Raw genomic sequence first — 18,859 nt, forward strand, 5'->3', positions numbered from 1 at the left:
TAAGTTACCAAACACGTGGAAAGGAGTTTGTAATATTTTGTCTATTCCAAAGTGGCCAAAATGTAAAAAAAAAAACAACAACAACCAAACCATAACATTTTTAATACCTGTTTACCAATCAAAATGGCACATTATCACTGAAAAGCTTAATGGATGACAGAACTGTTAAATCAGAACTTTAGGGATGTATTGGGCAGATTTTACTTGAACTAGCACTTTTCCGTAGATCACATGACCGGGGGTGCTGTAAGGGGGTCTAAATTGATGATGATGCTAAAGCCCCCCCGCACATGACGCATGTGGTACAGCCATGTTTCTTCCGGTTGCTTGAGCACCTACAGTGTATGATACGAATGTCAGGTGACTAAAGCTGTCATAACATTCCAATCGGCCCGCCCTTTCAACATGTCCATCAGAACAAGTTTGCTGATCAGACATTGGCCTGCTTTCCCATTGGCCCTTGGATCTTAATAGGATCCCAAGGACTCTTTTGTGAGGATTAGGGTTCCAAACGGTCCACTTTGCCCAGTCTGTGTGTCCTCCGACCATGGGTACGTCGGTTTAGGGGGGCACTGCACTTGCAAATACCCACCACGACGCCGTCAAACGACAAGATCACATCAAGAGGAGGAAATATTTGATTCCATCTTGGAGGGGAGGGGGCACAGAGTGAACGATCATTGAGTGGAAATCGGGTCATCTCCAGCAAAAGGAATAACTATTTTCTCCAACAATTCTCAAATTTATGGACCTAATTTCTCAGATTATACACAAATCTTTCTTTTTATCAAATTCATTATCAAAGTGAATTTGCGCTATTGGATTATCATCTCAGATTGACTGTGTCCTCTTGCATCCAAGGGATCTATATACTTATCCCTCCCACCTGGAACAATTTAGATGAGCTCACCCTGTTAATAATTTACCAGTGTAGGCCTGCTTTGACTGCTGGATGACTACACAACTTCTGAGTGTTTTCCTTTCCATGCAGCTGGCCACCTCTGGATTCACAGACCATTCCTGAGTTCAATTCTCGCTTTCGTCACCCTTAACATAAATTCCTGGTCCTCTTTTATCTTCTGTTTGGAGCTGAGCAGTGCGCAGTAAGGAGCCATGGTGCTGCTGAAGATGAAGTTCACCCAGCAGAGGCGAGTGCGTCTGGCCCAGGGCCTGTGGCTCTTGTCCTGGATGGCCGTGCTGTGTGGGTCCTTCGTCTTTTCTCTGGGTGTCTACCTTAAGATAGAGCTGCTTCGTAGGTCTGAGGTAAGGCTGAACACAACAAATCCATATTAAATAACTTAAACCAGGGGTGGGCAAAGCATAGCCCAGGGGTCACACACGACCAACTCCTACTCTGTCAGCTATTTATCAATGCTTGCAATCAATATTAGTCCTGTAATCAGTCCAGTCCTGTAATATTTCTTGCATTTTGTTTTTCTTCCTCGTTCAAATGTATTTATGTATCTCATTAAATAATTGCTTAATTGATTTACTGCAAACACTGCGATTGGCTGGCGACCAGTTCAGGGTGTACCACGCCTCTCGCCCAGAGTCAGCTGGGATAGGCTTCAGCACGCCCGCGACCCTAGTGGGGATAAACCGGTACGGAAAATGGATGGATGGATTTTCTGCAAACAATAAAACAAATACAGTATATTAGTAAAATAAACAATGTTACACATACAGTAAATTAATCATAAGTACACTAATTGTAAGTAATAGAATTAAAATTAAAACAAATTATGTTATTAATATTGTTACTAAGGAAACAGTCCATCCAACCATTTTTTGTGCCACTTCTCATTAGTGTCACAGTAGAGCTGGAGCCTATCCCAGCTGACTTTAAGGCATACACCCAAGACTGCTTGCCAGCCAATCACAGTGTACATATTGACAAACAACCATTCACACCTATGGACAATTTAGAGTCTTCAATGAAACTATCGTGCATGTTTTTGGGATGTGGGAGGAAACCAAAGTACCCGAAGAAAACCCACTCAAGCACAGGGAGAACATGCAAACAAGACCGTAGCCCGGATTCAAACCCGCCATTTCAGAACTGTGAGGAAGAGGTGCTAACTATTCAGCTACCGTGCAGTATTTTATATATTCTAAATGCACACTAACTTTTTTTCTAAATATTGTTTTTGGCCCAACTGTCCATTAAAAAAAAGTTTGCCCAACTGTGGTTTAAAAGCATGTGAAAACATTCTGCGTAGAATCATTCTTACTATGAATACTGCAACCAATAAAGTGAAGGCGGTGACCTCAAAAACCCAATGTGACCTCACTGATGTCCTATGGACTGATATTGATTGCAAGCATTGATAAGCAGCTGACAGCACAGGACAGCTGCAGGCCATCAACATGCGCCCTCTGCTATATTATTGATCATCAGTGTGAGCGGGGCCGTTGTTATCATTTAGTTGTGATGCAAAGTATTATTGATTTGCAGCGCAGAGGCTTCAGAAGTAGCATTGATTGATACACGAAGAACGATGCATTAGAACAAGACTTGCTTCATGAGTCTGAACAACTAACAAGAATATTGATTCACGGCGTGGTTTGCAAATTGTACTGGCCCATATCGTTCTAATTCGATTTTGCTCACTAGGGCCCACTCAGTGAAAATGGTTATTTTATGTACAGTATATTAAACATTGATAAAAACTATGAATACTTCACTTTACAGCATAAGAATGATAGACGGTAGCAGCTTTGGGTTGCTTTACGTGAAAACAGGAATGTGCAATTGGAGTCCAAATGAATCTGTTAAGGTAGAAGAAATCTGGCTTTCAATAATGGACTTTGCGTTACCTTTCATTATGTTCTTTCCTTGTCGAGGTGATGGAGAACACAGAGATCCACGTGGTTCCCAACATCCTGATGTTGGTTGGCCTGGCCTCCATCGGTACTAATTGGGTGGCCGGCCGGGTGTGCCAGGACTCCTTGGACCCGAGCCGCTTCCCACGCTGGAAGGTTCTCCTGCTGGGCTGGTACGCTGTGGCCGCACTCCTCTGTTGCTTGCTCATCGCAGTGGTGGTGCTCAGCTACGCCCTGCAGGGACACCTGGAAGAATCTCTGAAGGTGGGCTCGCATATTAGAATGGTAACTAGGGTGGAGCCTATCCGAGAGGCGGGCTACACCCTGTACGGGTCGCCAGCCAATCGCAGGGCACATATAAACAAACAACCATTCCTACTCACTTTCACACCTACGGACAATTTAGTGTCGCCAACTAAGCTACTACGCATGTTTTTGGCATGTAGGAGGAAACCGGAGTACCCGGAGAAAACCCACACAATTACGGGGAGAACATGCAAACTCCACACAGCGGGGCCGGATTTGAACCCGGGTTCTCAGAACTGTGAGGCGGATGCGCTAATCAGTTGTCCACCGTGCCGCCTATCTAATATTGTATGTCAGTAAATATGGCAGTTCTACATCACTGCCAACTCCAACAACAAAAATGAACATATTTGAATGATGAAATTATTTAGTCACAAGTCTATATAGTCCCTGGAAAAAAAAACCAACAACATTTTTTGAAAAGTTAATAATTAAAAACACTTGATTATACAAAATATATGAAATATATTTGATAACAATGCATAGAAAGAAAGGCTGCAGCAAAGCTTTGGGAAATGGGTTTGACTTTTTTTTGTAACATGTTCTTTTTCAGAAAGTTATTACAAAGAGGAAAACTAAAAGTATCCATTCTTCATGGCTATGTCTCCCTCCTCTCAGGTTGGTTTGAGGAATGGGATCCGTTTCTACAAGGACACTGACGTTCCGGGCCGCTGTTTCCAGAAAGAAACCATCGATCATCTGCAGATGGAGTTCCGTTGCTGTGGAAACACCAACTTCAGGGATTGGTTTGAGGTGCAGTGGGTCAGCAACAGATACCTGGACTACACCTCCAAGGATATCAAGGAGTGAGTGCATGATGATACAGTAATGAACAAAAGAGTAATTTAAAGGGAGAGATAAAAGAAATAGACAAAAGCTTCTTATCTGCATGAGCGGGGTGGAAGCAGCATCCAAAAGGTAAAAAAAAGATATTTGAAGTGATTTACCGTTAAAGGGAAGGATTATAAGCAAACAATCATGTTGGTCTAGGATGTAACTATTGGAAGTAAACAGATGCTCACTTTTACCCAAACTAAAAATAGGCTCAATATCCCCATGAAGTACCTTTAGTGTCCTCATCAGAATCTCTCTGCTAACTACAGTGTGTAATAGGTGGCTAAATGATACCCTCCCAAAATGCCAAGGTTTTATTGTCCACAACAAATTATCTGATAAAACGAGTCATTGTGATCATGTGTATTCTATTTCCATGATCATACAGACCATTTTACATGTTCCTGAAATTGCTGTCCACCCTGTCATCATGGGGTGACTGCTACCATTTGATCTTCCCTCAGTAGAGATTGAAACAGTGGACAGTTGTAGCATAAAAATTTACCCTTATGTTTTGTAATCTTGTGGTTGGATGTTGCCAGGCATAACTTGCCCACTCATAGTGAAATATCAATTGATATAAAAACCTTTCAGAAATTCCAAATATACCAGTACGCAGTCAGGTTGCTAACTGAATCATGTTGCTATGTGAAGGTCCACCATGTGCTCATTAAATGGTAACATCTACACTAAAAAAAAAAAAGGATATTGGCTGGCTGTTTCTTTTATTAAGTCTAACATGCAATTGGTAATCAATAATTTTCTGTTTGCAAGATGAGCATGATTAAATCAAGTTGAATTTGCATGAAATCTGGTTGACTTCACATTTAATCGATTATTTCACGTTGAAATAACACGAGGCAATCGCGTTTCTTTGCCGAGATGTCATCACAAATGTGGAGGAGTAACAGTGGTAGAAAACTTGACAAATGTGGCATTTGCAGTGGCAATGTTGCTTGTCTTGTCTATGCATTAAACCTAAGCAACACTCCAGAATTAAATTCACCTTTGAAGCTCTGAAGAAGATAGTCATGGAATAAGATGGAAACATATTATCCACATAAATTTATCAAAACTTTGCTTTCAGGTGAGCAATTTAGTTTTCTTTCATCATCAGATGTTGTGCAAATGTCAAATGTTCAGTTTTTACTGAATAGTTTAATTTTTTAAATTTAAATTATATATTTTTTTACAATAATTTTAACTGCCATAGTTTCAATGCTGTTGCATGCATTACAATTTCATTTCAATATCGCCTGTTTGTTTTGTGTTATGTTTCCATCCTTGACACGAAACCGGGCTGGAACCTTTTTTTTTTAATCGTTACACTGGCTGAATTTTGTCATGGAAAGTACTTCCACGTAATTAAGAAAAAAATAACTGTGGCACTCGGTCGTGGCAACCTTCCCGTGCGTAGTTTGCATGTTCACCCCGTACCTGCATGTCTGGGTTTTCTCTGGGTACTCCGGCTTCCTCCCACATTCCCACAAACATTAATTGAAGACTCTAAATTGTCCGTTTTATCTGGGATAGCTTTAATAGACAAAACACTAAAAAACAAACTGTACTACCCTGAATAAATTAAGTTTATTCAACCCAAGTAAATTAAGTTGGACCCAATCCTAGTAATTTAATTAAAATAACCATAATGAATTACATTGACCTAACCCAAGTCCATTAAGATTAGACCAATAGCATTTCTTAATGCTGAAAGAGAACCATTTAAATATGTGGAAATTCCTTCCATTATTTCTTTTAAATTTATTTGAAGAAGTTAATTTTGTCAGTGTACTTGACACAATGAACATAACGTTAACTGGAAAATCTCTGAATTTTTTGGGGTGAAATGGGGAAGCCTCAAAGGCACCTACTGGAGCCATATTATAATATTTCATTTTTTTGTCTATTTTGTACATGTAGTTCCTTAGGTATAACCAAAGGTGAATCATAAGCACCAAAAAGTGATAATCAGGAAGCCCCAGGTAATGACTGTGTGACTTGGACAAGCATATAGTTTGGAAAAGTGTGGAACACGGAATTCATATGCTATGTTAAATTACTGATTTAAAGTTTATTAATGGAGTTTAAGTCTATTAATGGAAGTAAGTAACCATGTCTCTATAACAATAAATATGATTTGGACATTTGTTTGTGCTCCAATAACACACGTCCCAAAAGCTTACCCCGTTGGCCCCTCAATGGATCTAATATTTTAGATTTTATTAGAAAGACTCAGTGTGAAGGTAATATTGACTCATGAAAGCCTTTAACTTGTTGTGTGACTTTAATTTCTTATAAAATATAATGAAAATAAAATACAATGATCTTTTCTTATCTGTCCTCCTGTCCTCTCCACTTCTTATGTTCCCCCTCCTACCTCCATCAACAGTCGCATCCGCAGCAACATAGATGGACGCTACCTGCTGGATGGCGTCCCGTTCAGCTGCTGTAACCCCGCTTCCCCTCGGCCCTGCCTGCAGTACCACCTGTCAGACAACAGCGCTCACTACAACTACGAGTTCCAGAATGAGGAGCTCAACCTGTACAACCGTGGCTGCAGGCAGGCTCTGATCGACTACTACATGGACCTGATGAATTCAACCGGTCCTGGTGTGCTATCAGTCATCTTGATACAGGTGGATCACATGGTCACTACACAGCTGACAATAGCCATATAGTTTAGGATGGTAGAAACGCAGATCTAAACAAGCAACTGATGGGTCAGTACTTGAGGGACAGCAGCAATATCTTCAGAGTGGTGAAAATTATAAAAAAGAAAAAAAAAAAAATGATGGCGGCACGGTGGACGACAGATTAGAGCGTCTGCCTCACTGTTCTGAGGTCTGGGGCTCAATTCCCGGTCCTGCCTGTGTGGAGTTTGCATGTTCTCCCCGTGCCTGCGTGGGCTTTCTCCGGGCACTCCGGTTTCCTCCCACATCCCAAAAACATGCATGTGAGTGCGAATGGTTGTTTGTTTGTATGTGCCCTGCGATTGGCTGGCAACCAGTTCAGGGTGTACCCCGCCTCCTGCTCGATGATAGCTGGGATAGGCTCCAGCACGCCCGCGACCCTAGTGAGGAGAAGCGGCTCAGAAAATGGAGGGATGGATGGATGGATGATTTGTAAGCAGTTAGGCATTAATCAACTGCAAGGCGTTTGTTGTTTGACCTGCAGAATATCCATCCATCTCCTCCTCTCCATTTAGTTGGAATGCTTGCAATCCAAATTAGAATCGCTTTTATTATCAAAAGTTGACTGAAGTGTCTCTGGGAGATTCTGTCTCAGTTTTGATTATCATTGTCAGAGATGTATTAATTTAAAAATAAGGCAATTATTGCAAGTGTAGTTTGGATAAGCTCCTGTGACTTTTTTGAGTCATTCGAAAGGGGCAAAATGTTGTACTAAGCCTCTGTTGCATTGCACTATGACACCACAAACTACAACCACCATATTAATAGACATATTGTTAAAATAATATCTCTATCAAGTGTTATAGTTTGACAGGTAATTTGTTGGATCTCATTAGATTGCGCAGGGTTACCTGAAGAAGTAGACAGTGTCCCGACAGAGTCAAAGATGTACACATTAATTGGAATAGAAAATACCTGTTTATATACAGTCTATATACAGTCCTCGTGTTAAAATGTATGGATCCTTGTTCACTTTTATTTTCACATATCTGTCAGCATACATGTTTGGTGATGTATACGTCACGTGGACACATGCTGACTCTTCGGGCCGCTGTTCCTATTCCTTGTGCCTTCCTATGTGCAGATGTCAGTCCTGCTGAGCCTGCGCTACCTGCAGACTTCGGTGGAAGGGGCCATGGCTCAGGAGCAGCCGGAAGCTGTCAGCGAGGGCTTTCTTCTGGAGAAGGGAGTGAAGGAAACCCTGGAGGAAGCCAAAGTAAAAATCCTGCTCATGCTGAAGTTTGGCCAGGTCGACCCCGGTGCAGCCGAGGGCTCCCCTGACGCAGAAAAGGCCCCGCCATCTTCCAGCTAGAAAATAATTGAATAAAATCAAAAGCGAAATAATGCTGGAAATTGGGGGTCGTGTCTAAGATTTCTTGGTTGGGTGTGATTTGGCTGGTGGCAGGTAGAACAACTCTTGGTTTTGAAATAAGGCTTGATTAATGCTCCACCAAAACAGCAGCCAAAACATTGTAACACAAATGGAAGGACGTCAGGAACGTGTGACCATCAGAAGCTCTGTTCATGAGATGTGTAGTACTTTTTGTTCTAACTGTATTAAAACAGGTTTAGCTCACATTTTGACCTTAATTTTAACCTGATATCATAGTTCACCCCGAGTGCACTGTATTAATCATTTCACAGCATTAGAGTTTTTACTGAACTGCAATGAAATGCTTTGGAAACTGTTTTAAAGTGGCAATGCACATATAGCCTATTAAAGTTAGACATTTTTAACCGCTTTTTAGTGTCTGCTTCCATTTGTACAAGGAACAATAGAAAAGAAACAAATTGTGGGTTCTCTGAGTGCAGTTGGATTTTGTGTGTGTGTGTATTTTTGTGTGCGTGCGTGCTTGCATGTGCGGATGTGCATGCACGCGAGTGCATACATGTGTGTGTATGTGTGTGTGAGACTTTGGTGACCTATATGAAGCTGTCATCTTGTCTATGCAGCTCAGAAACAATCAGATAATCTCGGGTGTACTTTATCCAAGAAGTGCTGCACAGGCACTATCTGGACACACAGTAACACACTCTGTCGTGCAGCAACAAGAAGTGTTGGACTTTTTTTTATTTTGGATTTTATTTATTTTTTAAAAACGTTTTAATAAAGCAAAACAGTTTTTAATGCAAATGGTCGATTTCATGACTACAAATGTGTGGTTCTTCTTAAATAAAATGTGTTTTTAAAAATTCATTTACACAGATGAACTTGCTTTCAGTGGCTGAAAAAGTTTGATTATTACAAAAAAAAAAAGACAGATGCTGGAATGAAGGAAGAAGCAGTGTTAATATTTAAACTAGTTCAAGTTATGGTTCACAGTGGGTTCAGAAATTAGACCTGACAAAAAATAAAAATAATCAGTAGGTAGTATGGGAGCCACAATGGGGAAACCCAAGAAAAAAGACAATAAACAAAGAAATATCTTTGTAGTAAAGTGAAAAACGTGCCAAACTACTTTTAAAATCAAAGTAATTTGCATACTCATATGGATGGCTGACAGCAAGAGAATCAATATTATTGAGAATTACTGTAATTTCTCGTGTATAATGGGTGCACACCCATGTATAATACGCACCCCCAAAGTTGACCTCAAAATTCTGGAAAACGCTTCTACCTATGTATACAGCTTTTTTACAATGCATAATTTTGCATTGCATGTATTATCTTTATTTTGTTAGTTTTTTTTCAAAGAATTGTTCTGAAGCCAAGCACTTTATTTGAACACGTAATACTTTTTTAAATTTACTTGCTCTTATTTTGAAATTCACAGCCCTACTTTTATTTAGTAAATTAGAAAACACACAGTTGTGTTCATATGTTCGATTATCCAGGCAGAATTTGTAAGATGGGTACAATTCTTTAAAGAAAGCATGAAGAACCCAGCAAAACACATTTCAATTAATTTTAATGGGGTTCAAATTAAACAGTCACGCATTTCAGAAAAGCATTATCATTAAACAAAATATAATCATAAAGAAATTAATGATGGTTGTTGTTCAGTCATCAGTCATATTTAAAAAAAACCCACAATATTTTACAAATTTTGCCAGCGTATGTAAACTTATGAGCACAACTGTACATATATGCAGTCATACTTACCCCTGTCATATTGGAATAAAAGTGTAGGCTACACCTTTTTATAACCACTAGGTGGCAGTGGCATATTAGAATGAAAGTGTACACCTTTATCATAACCTCTAGGTGGCGATGGCATTTTGGAATGAAAGTGTACAGCTTTTTCATAACCACTAGATAGCGGCATACATGTATAAAATGTGAGGTTTTTTTCCATTTGCCCCTATACATATGTATAATGCGCACTATTGAATTTTGACAACTTTTTGGACACCATTGGAGCCAACTCACCTGGTGATCAGTTGACAGCTTCGCCCCTCTCTTCACCCGAGTGTCCAAGACATGCCGCTGCAAGTCCAATGACACGACCACAAAGTCGCTCATCGAACTGCAACCTAGGGTGTCCTGGTGCCAAGTGCACGTGTGGACACCCTTATGCTTGAATATTGTGTTCGTTATGGACAATCCGTGATGAGCACAGAAGTCCAATAACAGAACACCGCTCGGGTTCTGATCGGGGGGGGGGGGCGTTCCTCCCAATCACGCCCTTCCAGGTCTCACTGTCATTGCCCACGTGAGCATTGAAGTCCCTCAGCAGAACAATGGAGTCCTCAGTGGGAGCACTCTCCAGCACCCCCTCCAAGGACTCCAAAAAGGGTGGGTACTCTGAACTGCTGTTAGGTCCATAGGCACAAACAACAGTCGGACCCGTCCCCCCACCCGAAGGTGGAGGGAGGCTACCCTCTCGTCCACCGGGGTGAACCCCAACGTACAGGCGCCGAGCCGGGGGGCAATAAGTATACCCAGACCTGCTCGGCGCCTCTAACTGTGGGCAACTCCAGAGTGGAAGAGAGTCCAACCCCTCTCAAGAGGACTGGTACCTGAGCCCAAGCTGTGTGTGGAGGCGAGTCCGACTATATCTAGTCGGAACTTCTCGACCTCACACAACAGCTCAGGCTTATTCTCTGCCATAGAGGTGACATTCCACGTCCCTAGAGCCAGCTTCTGTAGCCGGGGATCGGATCGCCAAGGTCCCTGCCTTTGGCCACCGCCCTGCTCGTGCCCTGCGATTGGCTGGCAACCGGTTCAGGGTGAACCTCGCCTCCTGCTCGATGATAGCTGGGATAGGCTCCAGCACTCCCGCGACCCTTGTGAGGATAAGCGGCTCAGAAAAGGGATGGATGGATAGTTGCATGTAATTAGTTACTCCCCAACACTGGTTCTGCAAACACTCAACAATGATGGCAATAATAATAAGTACAACTGAGATACATTAAAGAAATGAGATAAAATATTCTTTGAAAGTAGCTAATGCTCAGTTGTGATTGACACTGTCAGTGAGCTACACTATATTGCCAAAGGTATTCGCTCACCTGCCTTGACTCACATGATGGATGGATGGATGACATCGATTCACCTTTTAGAGCTATAACAGCTTGAACTCTTCTGGAAAGGCTTTCCACAAGGTGTCTGTAGGGAATTTTTGTCTATTCTTCCAGAAGCACATTTGTCAAGTCACACACTGATGTTGGACGAGAAGTCCTGGCTCTCAGTCTCTGCTCTAATTCATCCCAAAGGTGTTCTATTGGGTTGAGGTCAGGACTCTGTGCAGGCCAGTAAAGTTAATCCACATCAAACTGTCTCATCCATGTCTTTATGGACCCTGCTTTGTGCACTGGTGCACAGTCATGTTGGAAGAGGAAAGGGCCATCCCCAAACTGATCCCAGAAAGTTGGGAGCAGTTAATTGTCCAAAAGCTTTTGGTATGCTGAATCCTTCAGACCTCCTTTCACTGGAACTAAGGAGCCAATATTTTGGACAATTCTATGCTCCCAACTTTGTGGAAACAGTTCTTCCATTTCTAACATGGGTCTGTACCTGTGCACAAATCCATGTGCATAAAGACATGGATGTGAGAGTTTGGTGTGGCTGAACTCGAGTGGCCTGCACAGAGTCCTGACCTCAACCCAATAGAAAACCCTTGACTTAGAGCGGAAACTGAGAGTCAGGCCTTCTCGTTCAACATTAGAGTGTATGACCTCACAAATGCGTTTCTGGAAGAACGGTCAAAAATTCCCGCAAACACACTCCTAAACCTTGGGGAAAGCCTTTCCAGATGAGTTGAAGCGTTTATACCTGCAAAGGGTGGACCGGTGTCATATTGAACCATATGGATTAGGAATGCTGCGATTGGCTGGCAACCAGTTCAGGGTGTACCCCGCCTCCTGCCCGATGACAGCTGGGATAGGCTCCTGCACGCCCGCAACCCTAGTGAGGAGAAGCGGCTCAGAAAATGGATGGATGGATGGATTAGGAATGAGATGTCACTTAAGTCCAGAAAGTCAAAAGCAGGTGAGCGAATTTAATTAAAGCGTTTTAAATATTTTGTTCATTAAGCTACTGTACTTTAAAGGGCACAATATTGTGTTGACGGTGTGTCATAAAGATGAGAAAGAGGTGCCTCTTTCTCACCTTTATGACACACCGTCGCCACAATATCTGTCTATACACATCAGAGAGGTCAAGCAATAGTGAACATTATTATCTTAAAAGTGAGAATAGTTGATGTGTTGAAGCGTTCAAGGGTTCTCTCGGCCTGAATAAAAACTGTGACTTAAATAATAAAAATCAATGCAAATGAAATCTCAGATTTTATTTTACCACTAGAGAGCGCCAACATACAGTGTGTAAATGCCGTTTGAGGTGCTGAAACAACACAGTCGAAATATCATTCAGTCCAAACTGACATTGGGTCCCTTGAAACACCCTATATAAATCCAAGTTACTTAATTCTTATTCTTGTTATTCTTATTCTTTAATATCTACATTATGTCTGATGGTATGTAAAACTAAGTTGGCTCAATGTTCATACAGAAGATTAATATGAAAACAACAAACCAAAAAGGATGATAACGTTTTAGGCAATGAGGCCTGATCATGGGATCTCAGCACATGATTTGCCAAATAACCCTATGACATGTGTTGTGACCTGAGTGTCGGTGGAAAGAAGACATCGGCTTTATAAATGCAACATGAGCCTTTTGACAATTGCGGTGTGGTTTTGCAATGAAACTGGGCGTCACAGTCAGAGAGGAAGAGACGGTGAGGAGGAGGTGGAGGAGGAGGGTGGAAGGGAGGGGAAGGGCCTCACAAATGTCAAAGCACTTCACTTGACAGAAGATGGATTCTGTGAGAGTCACTACATTAAAGCACTGATATTGTTTGTTAATCAACTGCCCGACTGCTGTAGTGTCTCTCATCAATTGTGGCACTATAATGGACTCGAGTATGATGGAGATAATAGAAGAATTCATGGAGAGTGCATTGGTGCACTGGGTATGTCATTTAATGTTTATCATTCTCGCCTAGAGAAAAAGGTCATCACTTTTTTTTGTAATAATGGTGTGTAGAAAGTGTAAAAAGCTCACTTGGCTTCAGTATATTATTTCCATTAACTAGCTAATCAAAGTACAACACTGATGGTTACTACTGCAAATAGATCAGTTTATTGTTTGCAGCAAAACAGACAGCCAACTTCCCCTTTTTAAAGCTTCCTTTGCCTCTTCATAACTGCTGCCAGCCAGAGCACTTCCGTGGCCTTGGCTGGCTTCTTCTTCTTCATCTTCTTTAAAATAAATAAATAAATTTATTTTATATATATGCTATTGTGTTTTCAGCTTGCCCCAAAACCAATTGTGAATTTGTACATTATATATATAAAAATAATCAGCTGTTTTCCACATGATGCTAATTAGCCTGAAGCCCCCCCCCCCCCCCCCCCCCCCCCCTTCTGCTCAATGAAGAGACTTTATGATGTAAATGAATGGTGTACAAAAGCTTGTAGGGGTGTTAATGGTACACGGGACACGTGCACAGACATTTTTTGTCGGGCAGTTGTCAAGTCAAAAAGGGTACCCAAGGCCAAAATAAAATTAAGGAAAAACATATCTAAAAATACTGATCCAGGATTAAAGAGAACTACTACCCCAAGTGGCCTTCTGTAGTTCCTTTTCTTTATGCTTTTGTTGCCTTCCTTTTCTTGGAATTACGCCGCATTTTCTTTTTGAAGAGATAAGTCAGTTTTCTGTATAACAATTAGGAATGACTTACTGGCCCTCCATCAAGCGGGGAACACAGCATACATTATTTTACCGACAGTGTTGAAGCATTACTCTAATAGTATACTATGGCTAATAGCATAATTTTAAGATCTACCTTTAATTTCAAATCAGACACCCATTAATAGGTAATGTTAACAGTGGGCGGCGGCACGGAGCGTCTGCCTCACAGTTCTGAGGACCGGGGTTCAATCCCCGGCCCCACCTGTGTAGTGTTTGCATGTTCTCCCGTGCCTGCGTGGGTTTTCTCCGGGCACTCCGGTTTCCTCCCACATCCCAAAAACATGCATGGTAGGTTAATTAACAACTCCCCGCCTCCTGCCCGAAGATCGCTGGGATAGGCTCCAGCACAGCCGCGACCCTAGTGAGGAGAAGCGGCTCAGAAAATGGGTGGATGGATGCTAACAGTGGGCCCATAATTATGCCAACAAAATCAACTTAACAGCTAAATACATTTACCATTTATTAATTATTTTTGTATGGCGCTCGATATCATAAACCATTATATGTTGCCTTTGAAATAATTTAGATTGTTTTGTTAATTTCTCAAAATTATTCCTTATTTGTAAACCACAACAGTTGAAGTATAAATATTTGGTATGTGTGTTTCTTTTACCTGAAGTTCTACTTCAACATGTTTGTGGTCACGCTTTTTGTTCTTCGGGCTTTCACATCAAAATCAATAAGATTATAGATTATTATAGATTATAGATTATAGAATTTATAGATTAAATAAAACTAGCGTGAATTAGTAAAACTCTCTTTATATTTTCTGTGCGTCCGTCGATATCTCCCTCTTCATTAAACATGCGTCCAAATGTTAATAAACTTGCTGGACAAGACTTTGAAATCACAGATTTGATAAGACGTGTAGCTCTACGTTATGCATGGATGCACTTTGTGTGAAATGTGACGTCTTACCCCACCCTATTTATATTTATTTACAATAAATGTTTTTGTAAATAAATTTTTTTTTTTTTGTAAATATTTTTTTTTTTTATTTACAAAACGTCGGGCCAGTAACCATGTAATGTTTTCACTGTTGCTAGAATGCCAAGTTTGATTAATTATGCACCAACCAGTCAGGCATTGCACAAACACTGTCATTACCTTTCTGTTTGTCTGTGTCTGACGTTGCAGCGGTTTTGGCCTGGCGACTTGTGCTCTGCACTGCATCAGAGCTAAGTGAAGGTGGAGGAGGAAGAGGGAGGGACACAATTCTCATGAGAACTCAAAAAACTGTCTGTCAGATATCAAAGCACCTTTGGGAGGAAATTGATTACAGAGAGAATAATTTTTATTTTTAAAAATAATTACGAAGGAAGAAAAAAAATTGCATTCCATCAGAAAGGGCACTTTTCTCATCCGGCGCAAAAAAAAACAAAAAACAAAGCTGGTGCTTGAGCCCCACTAGAGGTTTATCTGTGTATGTGCCTGATGGTTAGTGTCCCTTACGATGGGCCACACGTCATATTCTGAATTGTGCCTGAAGCTTGTAGACATTGTGCATCTTCCTTGAGGGGATTTTGCCAATGCACTTATGCAGCGACAAGGGAGCTGTCACCCTGAGAGTCATGTGCTGAGTGACGTTTACCACCTTGTTTACCCTCAAGGCCTCGGCCACACGGCCTCACCTCAGATGCCCAGCCACGTCCATGTTGTGTCTCTGTTTACAAACAGTGCAGGTGGAAATAAACTTCCTTAAACAAACGTTTGCATTGGCAGGTTTTCTTAGCAGAGCTTGAAACATTGGCTGGGGCCCCGTTTGGATGCTTGTCACTGTGACGCGCTTTCTAAGTGTGAGCACCAAGTCCCACCTGTCCACACGGTTGTAAGCGGCTTCTGTGAAAAGGCTCCCCGTTTACATACTTGTCACGCTCAGGTGTCATTTCCTGATCGCTCACTGAGATCTATCAGGACCAAAACCTCACGCTTCAAAAACAAAAACAAACAGGAGTACAAAACAAACAAAATTACTTTTGCGCAACAAAAAGTATTTAGCTTTTTTTATGGATTATACTACAATATTTAGTGCTATTGTTTTGTATTGTATCTTTATTGTAAATTAGCATCATTATATTGCTGATGTAGATTGTTTCCTTACATTCTATTCCATGATTGCACCAGTCCTTTGTTTATGAGCAACTTATTTCCTTGTTTGTTGCGTTGGCAAACACAAATAACACTTCACAATAAACCGAATTCTCTTGCAGGTTCAGCTCTTTGAGAAGATGGTGGAGATGGAGAACGGTGTCCCACTCTACAGTCAGTACATCGAAGTGAATTCCATTTCTCGGGACTGCTACCTCAGACTGACCAATGGGATTTTCCTCAACGAGGTCATGAGGATCATGTAAGGCTTGTTTACCGCTAACTACATCTTAGTATGCAATGGGGCAGCACTAGTGGACTGGTGAACTGCCTCAGAGTTCTGAAATTCGTGTTTGAATTTCAGCTCCAGCAAAGTTTGCATGTTCTCCTACATTCCGAAAACATGCATGTTAGGTTAACTGAAGACTGCAATTTGTCCACAGGTGGGAAATTGTGAATGTTTTTTTTTTTTGTGTGTAAATGTGCTTTACGATTGGCTGCGACCAGTCCAGGGTATACCCCGCCTCTCGGCCAAAGTTAGCTGGGTTCGGCTAAACCTCACCCGCAATCCAAATGATGATAGGCACTATAGAAAATGGATGGATGGATAGTAGTATACAGTGTTCTGTGCCAATCCGACGATATAAAGCAGTGAAAGTATTCAAGCCTAAAAGGTTAACAAGGGTAACATTGCAATCAGGTTAGGAAAAATGCAGCACAAATGTAATATGCACATATTTTGAAGTTTATTTTATGAAGCATGATTCTAATTAAAAATAGTTTTTACTTGATAAGACATTTGTCACACTCACATTCATAATGCTTGCATTGTTCTATCATTACTTTGATAAATGTCATTAATGCGTCTTCCAGTCATATTTGCCACAAATACTCAGTGAAACATGAAATAGGTTCTGCATACATGGCGCCTTGTTAGTCATCTCTGCTGAATTTCTCATCAGAGTGTTAATTTTTTAACCACATTCATATTTCCTGCAATTGACAAGACAGGAAGGGTGGAAGGCTGATTAATTTGGCCTGACTTAACCTCAGTTATTTCGATAGCTAATTGCATGAGGATTTTCACTGGCGGCGTGTCATCTCATTAAAATTTTATTCACCGGCTGCAGAATTCCACCACTACATACTTTTTATTTATTTATTTTTTTGGGGGGGAAGCAAATGTGACACTGAGCTGTTTGATCAAACTGCAATAAATAGACTTCCATGTCTATGTTATGCCTGTTTTATGTGTCCCAGAGACCCTAACCCAAGGGTGGAGAGGTTGTACGACAGCGAGACAGATGACTACATGCAGAGAATACAGAACTTCTCCATCTTAAATCGACACCTCCGAGCCTTCTACCAGGTAGGGGAGGGATTGCCGAGAGAGGTCAAGATGCTACATTCGATTATCACAAAGGAATTCGTCAGAGTAGAGCGTACGAAGATTTAGTGTTTGGACTTTATACACACAACGCTGGTTAAGATTCCTTACATGATTGACTCCAAGTACTCATCGCCTTTCTTTCTGTGTGTTTAGAAAGTTCATGCCTATATAAATTTGAATTTGCAATGGATTCACCATTCTAAAAATACATTTAAAGACACTGCAAAGTGAATTCAAGAGATATGTTCCTAAACACGTTCTACATGAAGATAATTGCTGAAAACGTGCAAGGACTGAGAACTATGGAGTACCGAATCGTTAAACTTTTTTTTCACTTTTTCAGTTTGTGTGGCTAAAACAGAGCCCACTGACACACTTTGGCTCAGGCCTGACTCCCCCCTCCTCCATTCTATAAGAACTTGAGCACCTTTGTTGGCATCAGCAGTTTTTTGGCGAAATTGTGAGTTTTAAATACTTGGCCGATTTCTTCCACTACAGCGTGCAGCTAGCTAACTAGCTATGCCTACAACCCGAAAATGCATCTTTGCTGGATGCCACAATTTTTAGAACAGCTCGGTGTTGTGATTTAATTTCCCAAGTTTTTTTGTGTTTTGTGTTATTCAGGCAACCTTAATATGGTAGAACACAAAGCATTGCCTGCCATGTAGTGTGAGCCACAGGCTGAATTACACAAAATCCGCCATGTTTAATAAAGGGTTGATTTTCCGTGGTTGTCTGTGTATGTTCACCCACACACCGACAGAGTACCAAGTGAAGAGGTGATGCCACAAACGAGTTTGGGGTCCAAGAGGAGCCCCAGTTAGCTCGCAAGCTAGCTGGTGCCTAGTGCCTCTCGTCATGGCATGGAAAGCCGTACGACGTCCCAGCGGGATATATTCCAGGCTCCAGAGGCTTTAAGTGTACATATTTTCGCGGCTCAAAAATAAGTAGGAGTAGTGGTATTTGATTGACAGTTGACAGTCGAGCAGGGAGCTGTTTTATTTTTGATTTTACATACCGTGCAATTTTTTTAATCATTCAAATTTGGCAGGGTTGTTAACAACACTCTTCCCTGTGGTGTATCACATTTACAAGACATTGACTTTCACTTTACAGGGATTATATGTAGTAATTAAAGGGTAATTTGTTAATGAGACTCTGGCCAGTAAGCGCAACAAGATTTGCTTTGCCAAAAACGCATATGCCGTAAAAGCATTTCCAGATGAAAAACTGCAATGGCTATTTTGGTGCAAGTACTGAAACAACTTCCAGCTCATTATAAATAGAAAAGCCTCTTAAAAGGCAGAAACATTCTTCTCCTACAACATAACTCAAGGCTATAAGAGAGAGAGAGAGAGAGAGAGAGAGAGAGAGAGGGATGAAGGAGCATGTTTCTAGCTGTAAGGTTGCAAAAACAGCAAGATGGAAAAATGAAGCAACTATGAGTCTCACTACAAGAACATTCCTCTGAGGGATATTGTAAATAGTTGGAAGTGCACTCAGGGGATGGCAGAGCATTTGTACGAAC

At 41.2% G+C, this 18,859-nt stretch overlaps 2 protein-coding genes across 5 annotated transcripts in view; both read left to right on the forward strand.

The window, feature by feature from the left end:
* The first annotated feature begins 488 nt into the window (after positions 1 to 488).
* rom1b (retinal outer segment membrane protein 1b) lies at positions 489 to 8,395 on the forward strand. Its single transcript, XM_061686492.1, has 5 exons — positions 489 to 1,263; positions 2,845 to 3,087; positions 3,748 to 3,935; positions 6,353 to 6,599; positions 7,738 to 8,395. The coding sequence occupies exons 1-5, from the start codon at positions 1,114 to 1,116 to the stop codon at positions 7,963 to 7,965; spliced, it is 1,056 nt and encodes a 351-aa protein (XP_061542476.1). The 5' UTR covers positions 489 to 1,113; the 3' UTR covers positions 7,966 to 8,395.
* Positions 8,396 to 12,897: 4,502 nt separating this feature from the next.
* The window catches only part of ccdc88b (coiled-coil domain containing 88B), a 55,082-nt gene continuing 49,120 nt past the window's right edge, over positions 12,898 to 18,859 (forward strand). For all 4 annotated transcript variants that reach the window (XM_061685543.1, XM_061685545.1, XM_061685544.1 and 1 more), the window contains exons 1-3: positions 12,898 to 13,068; positions 16,064 to 16,203; positions 17,202 to 17,310. In XM_061685543.1, the coding sequence (XP_061541527.1) occupies positions 13,009 to 13,068; positions 16,064 to 16,203; positions 17,202 to 17,310 (309 nt within the window). In that variant the 5' untranslated portion in view covers positions 12,898 to 13,008. The remainder of the gene's footprint in view (positions 13,069 to 16,063; positions 16,204 to 17,201; positions 17,311 to 18,859) is intronic.

The sequence above is a fragment of the Phycodurus eques genome, chromosome 9 (genome assembly GCF_024500275.1).
Source record: "Phycodurus eques isolate BA_2022a chromosome 9, UOR_Pequ_1.1, whole genome shotgun sequence".
NCBI lineage: Eukaryota > Metazoa > Chordata > Actinopteri > Syngnathiformes > Syngnathidae > Phycodurus > Phycodurus eques.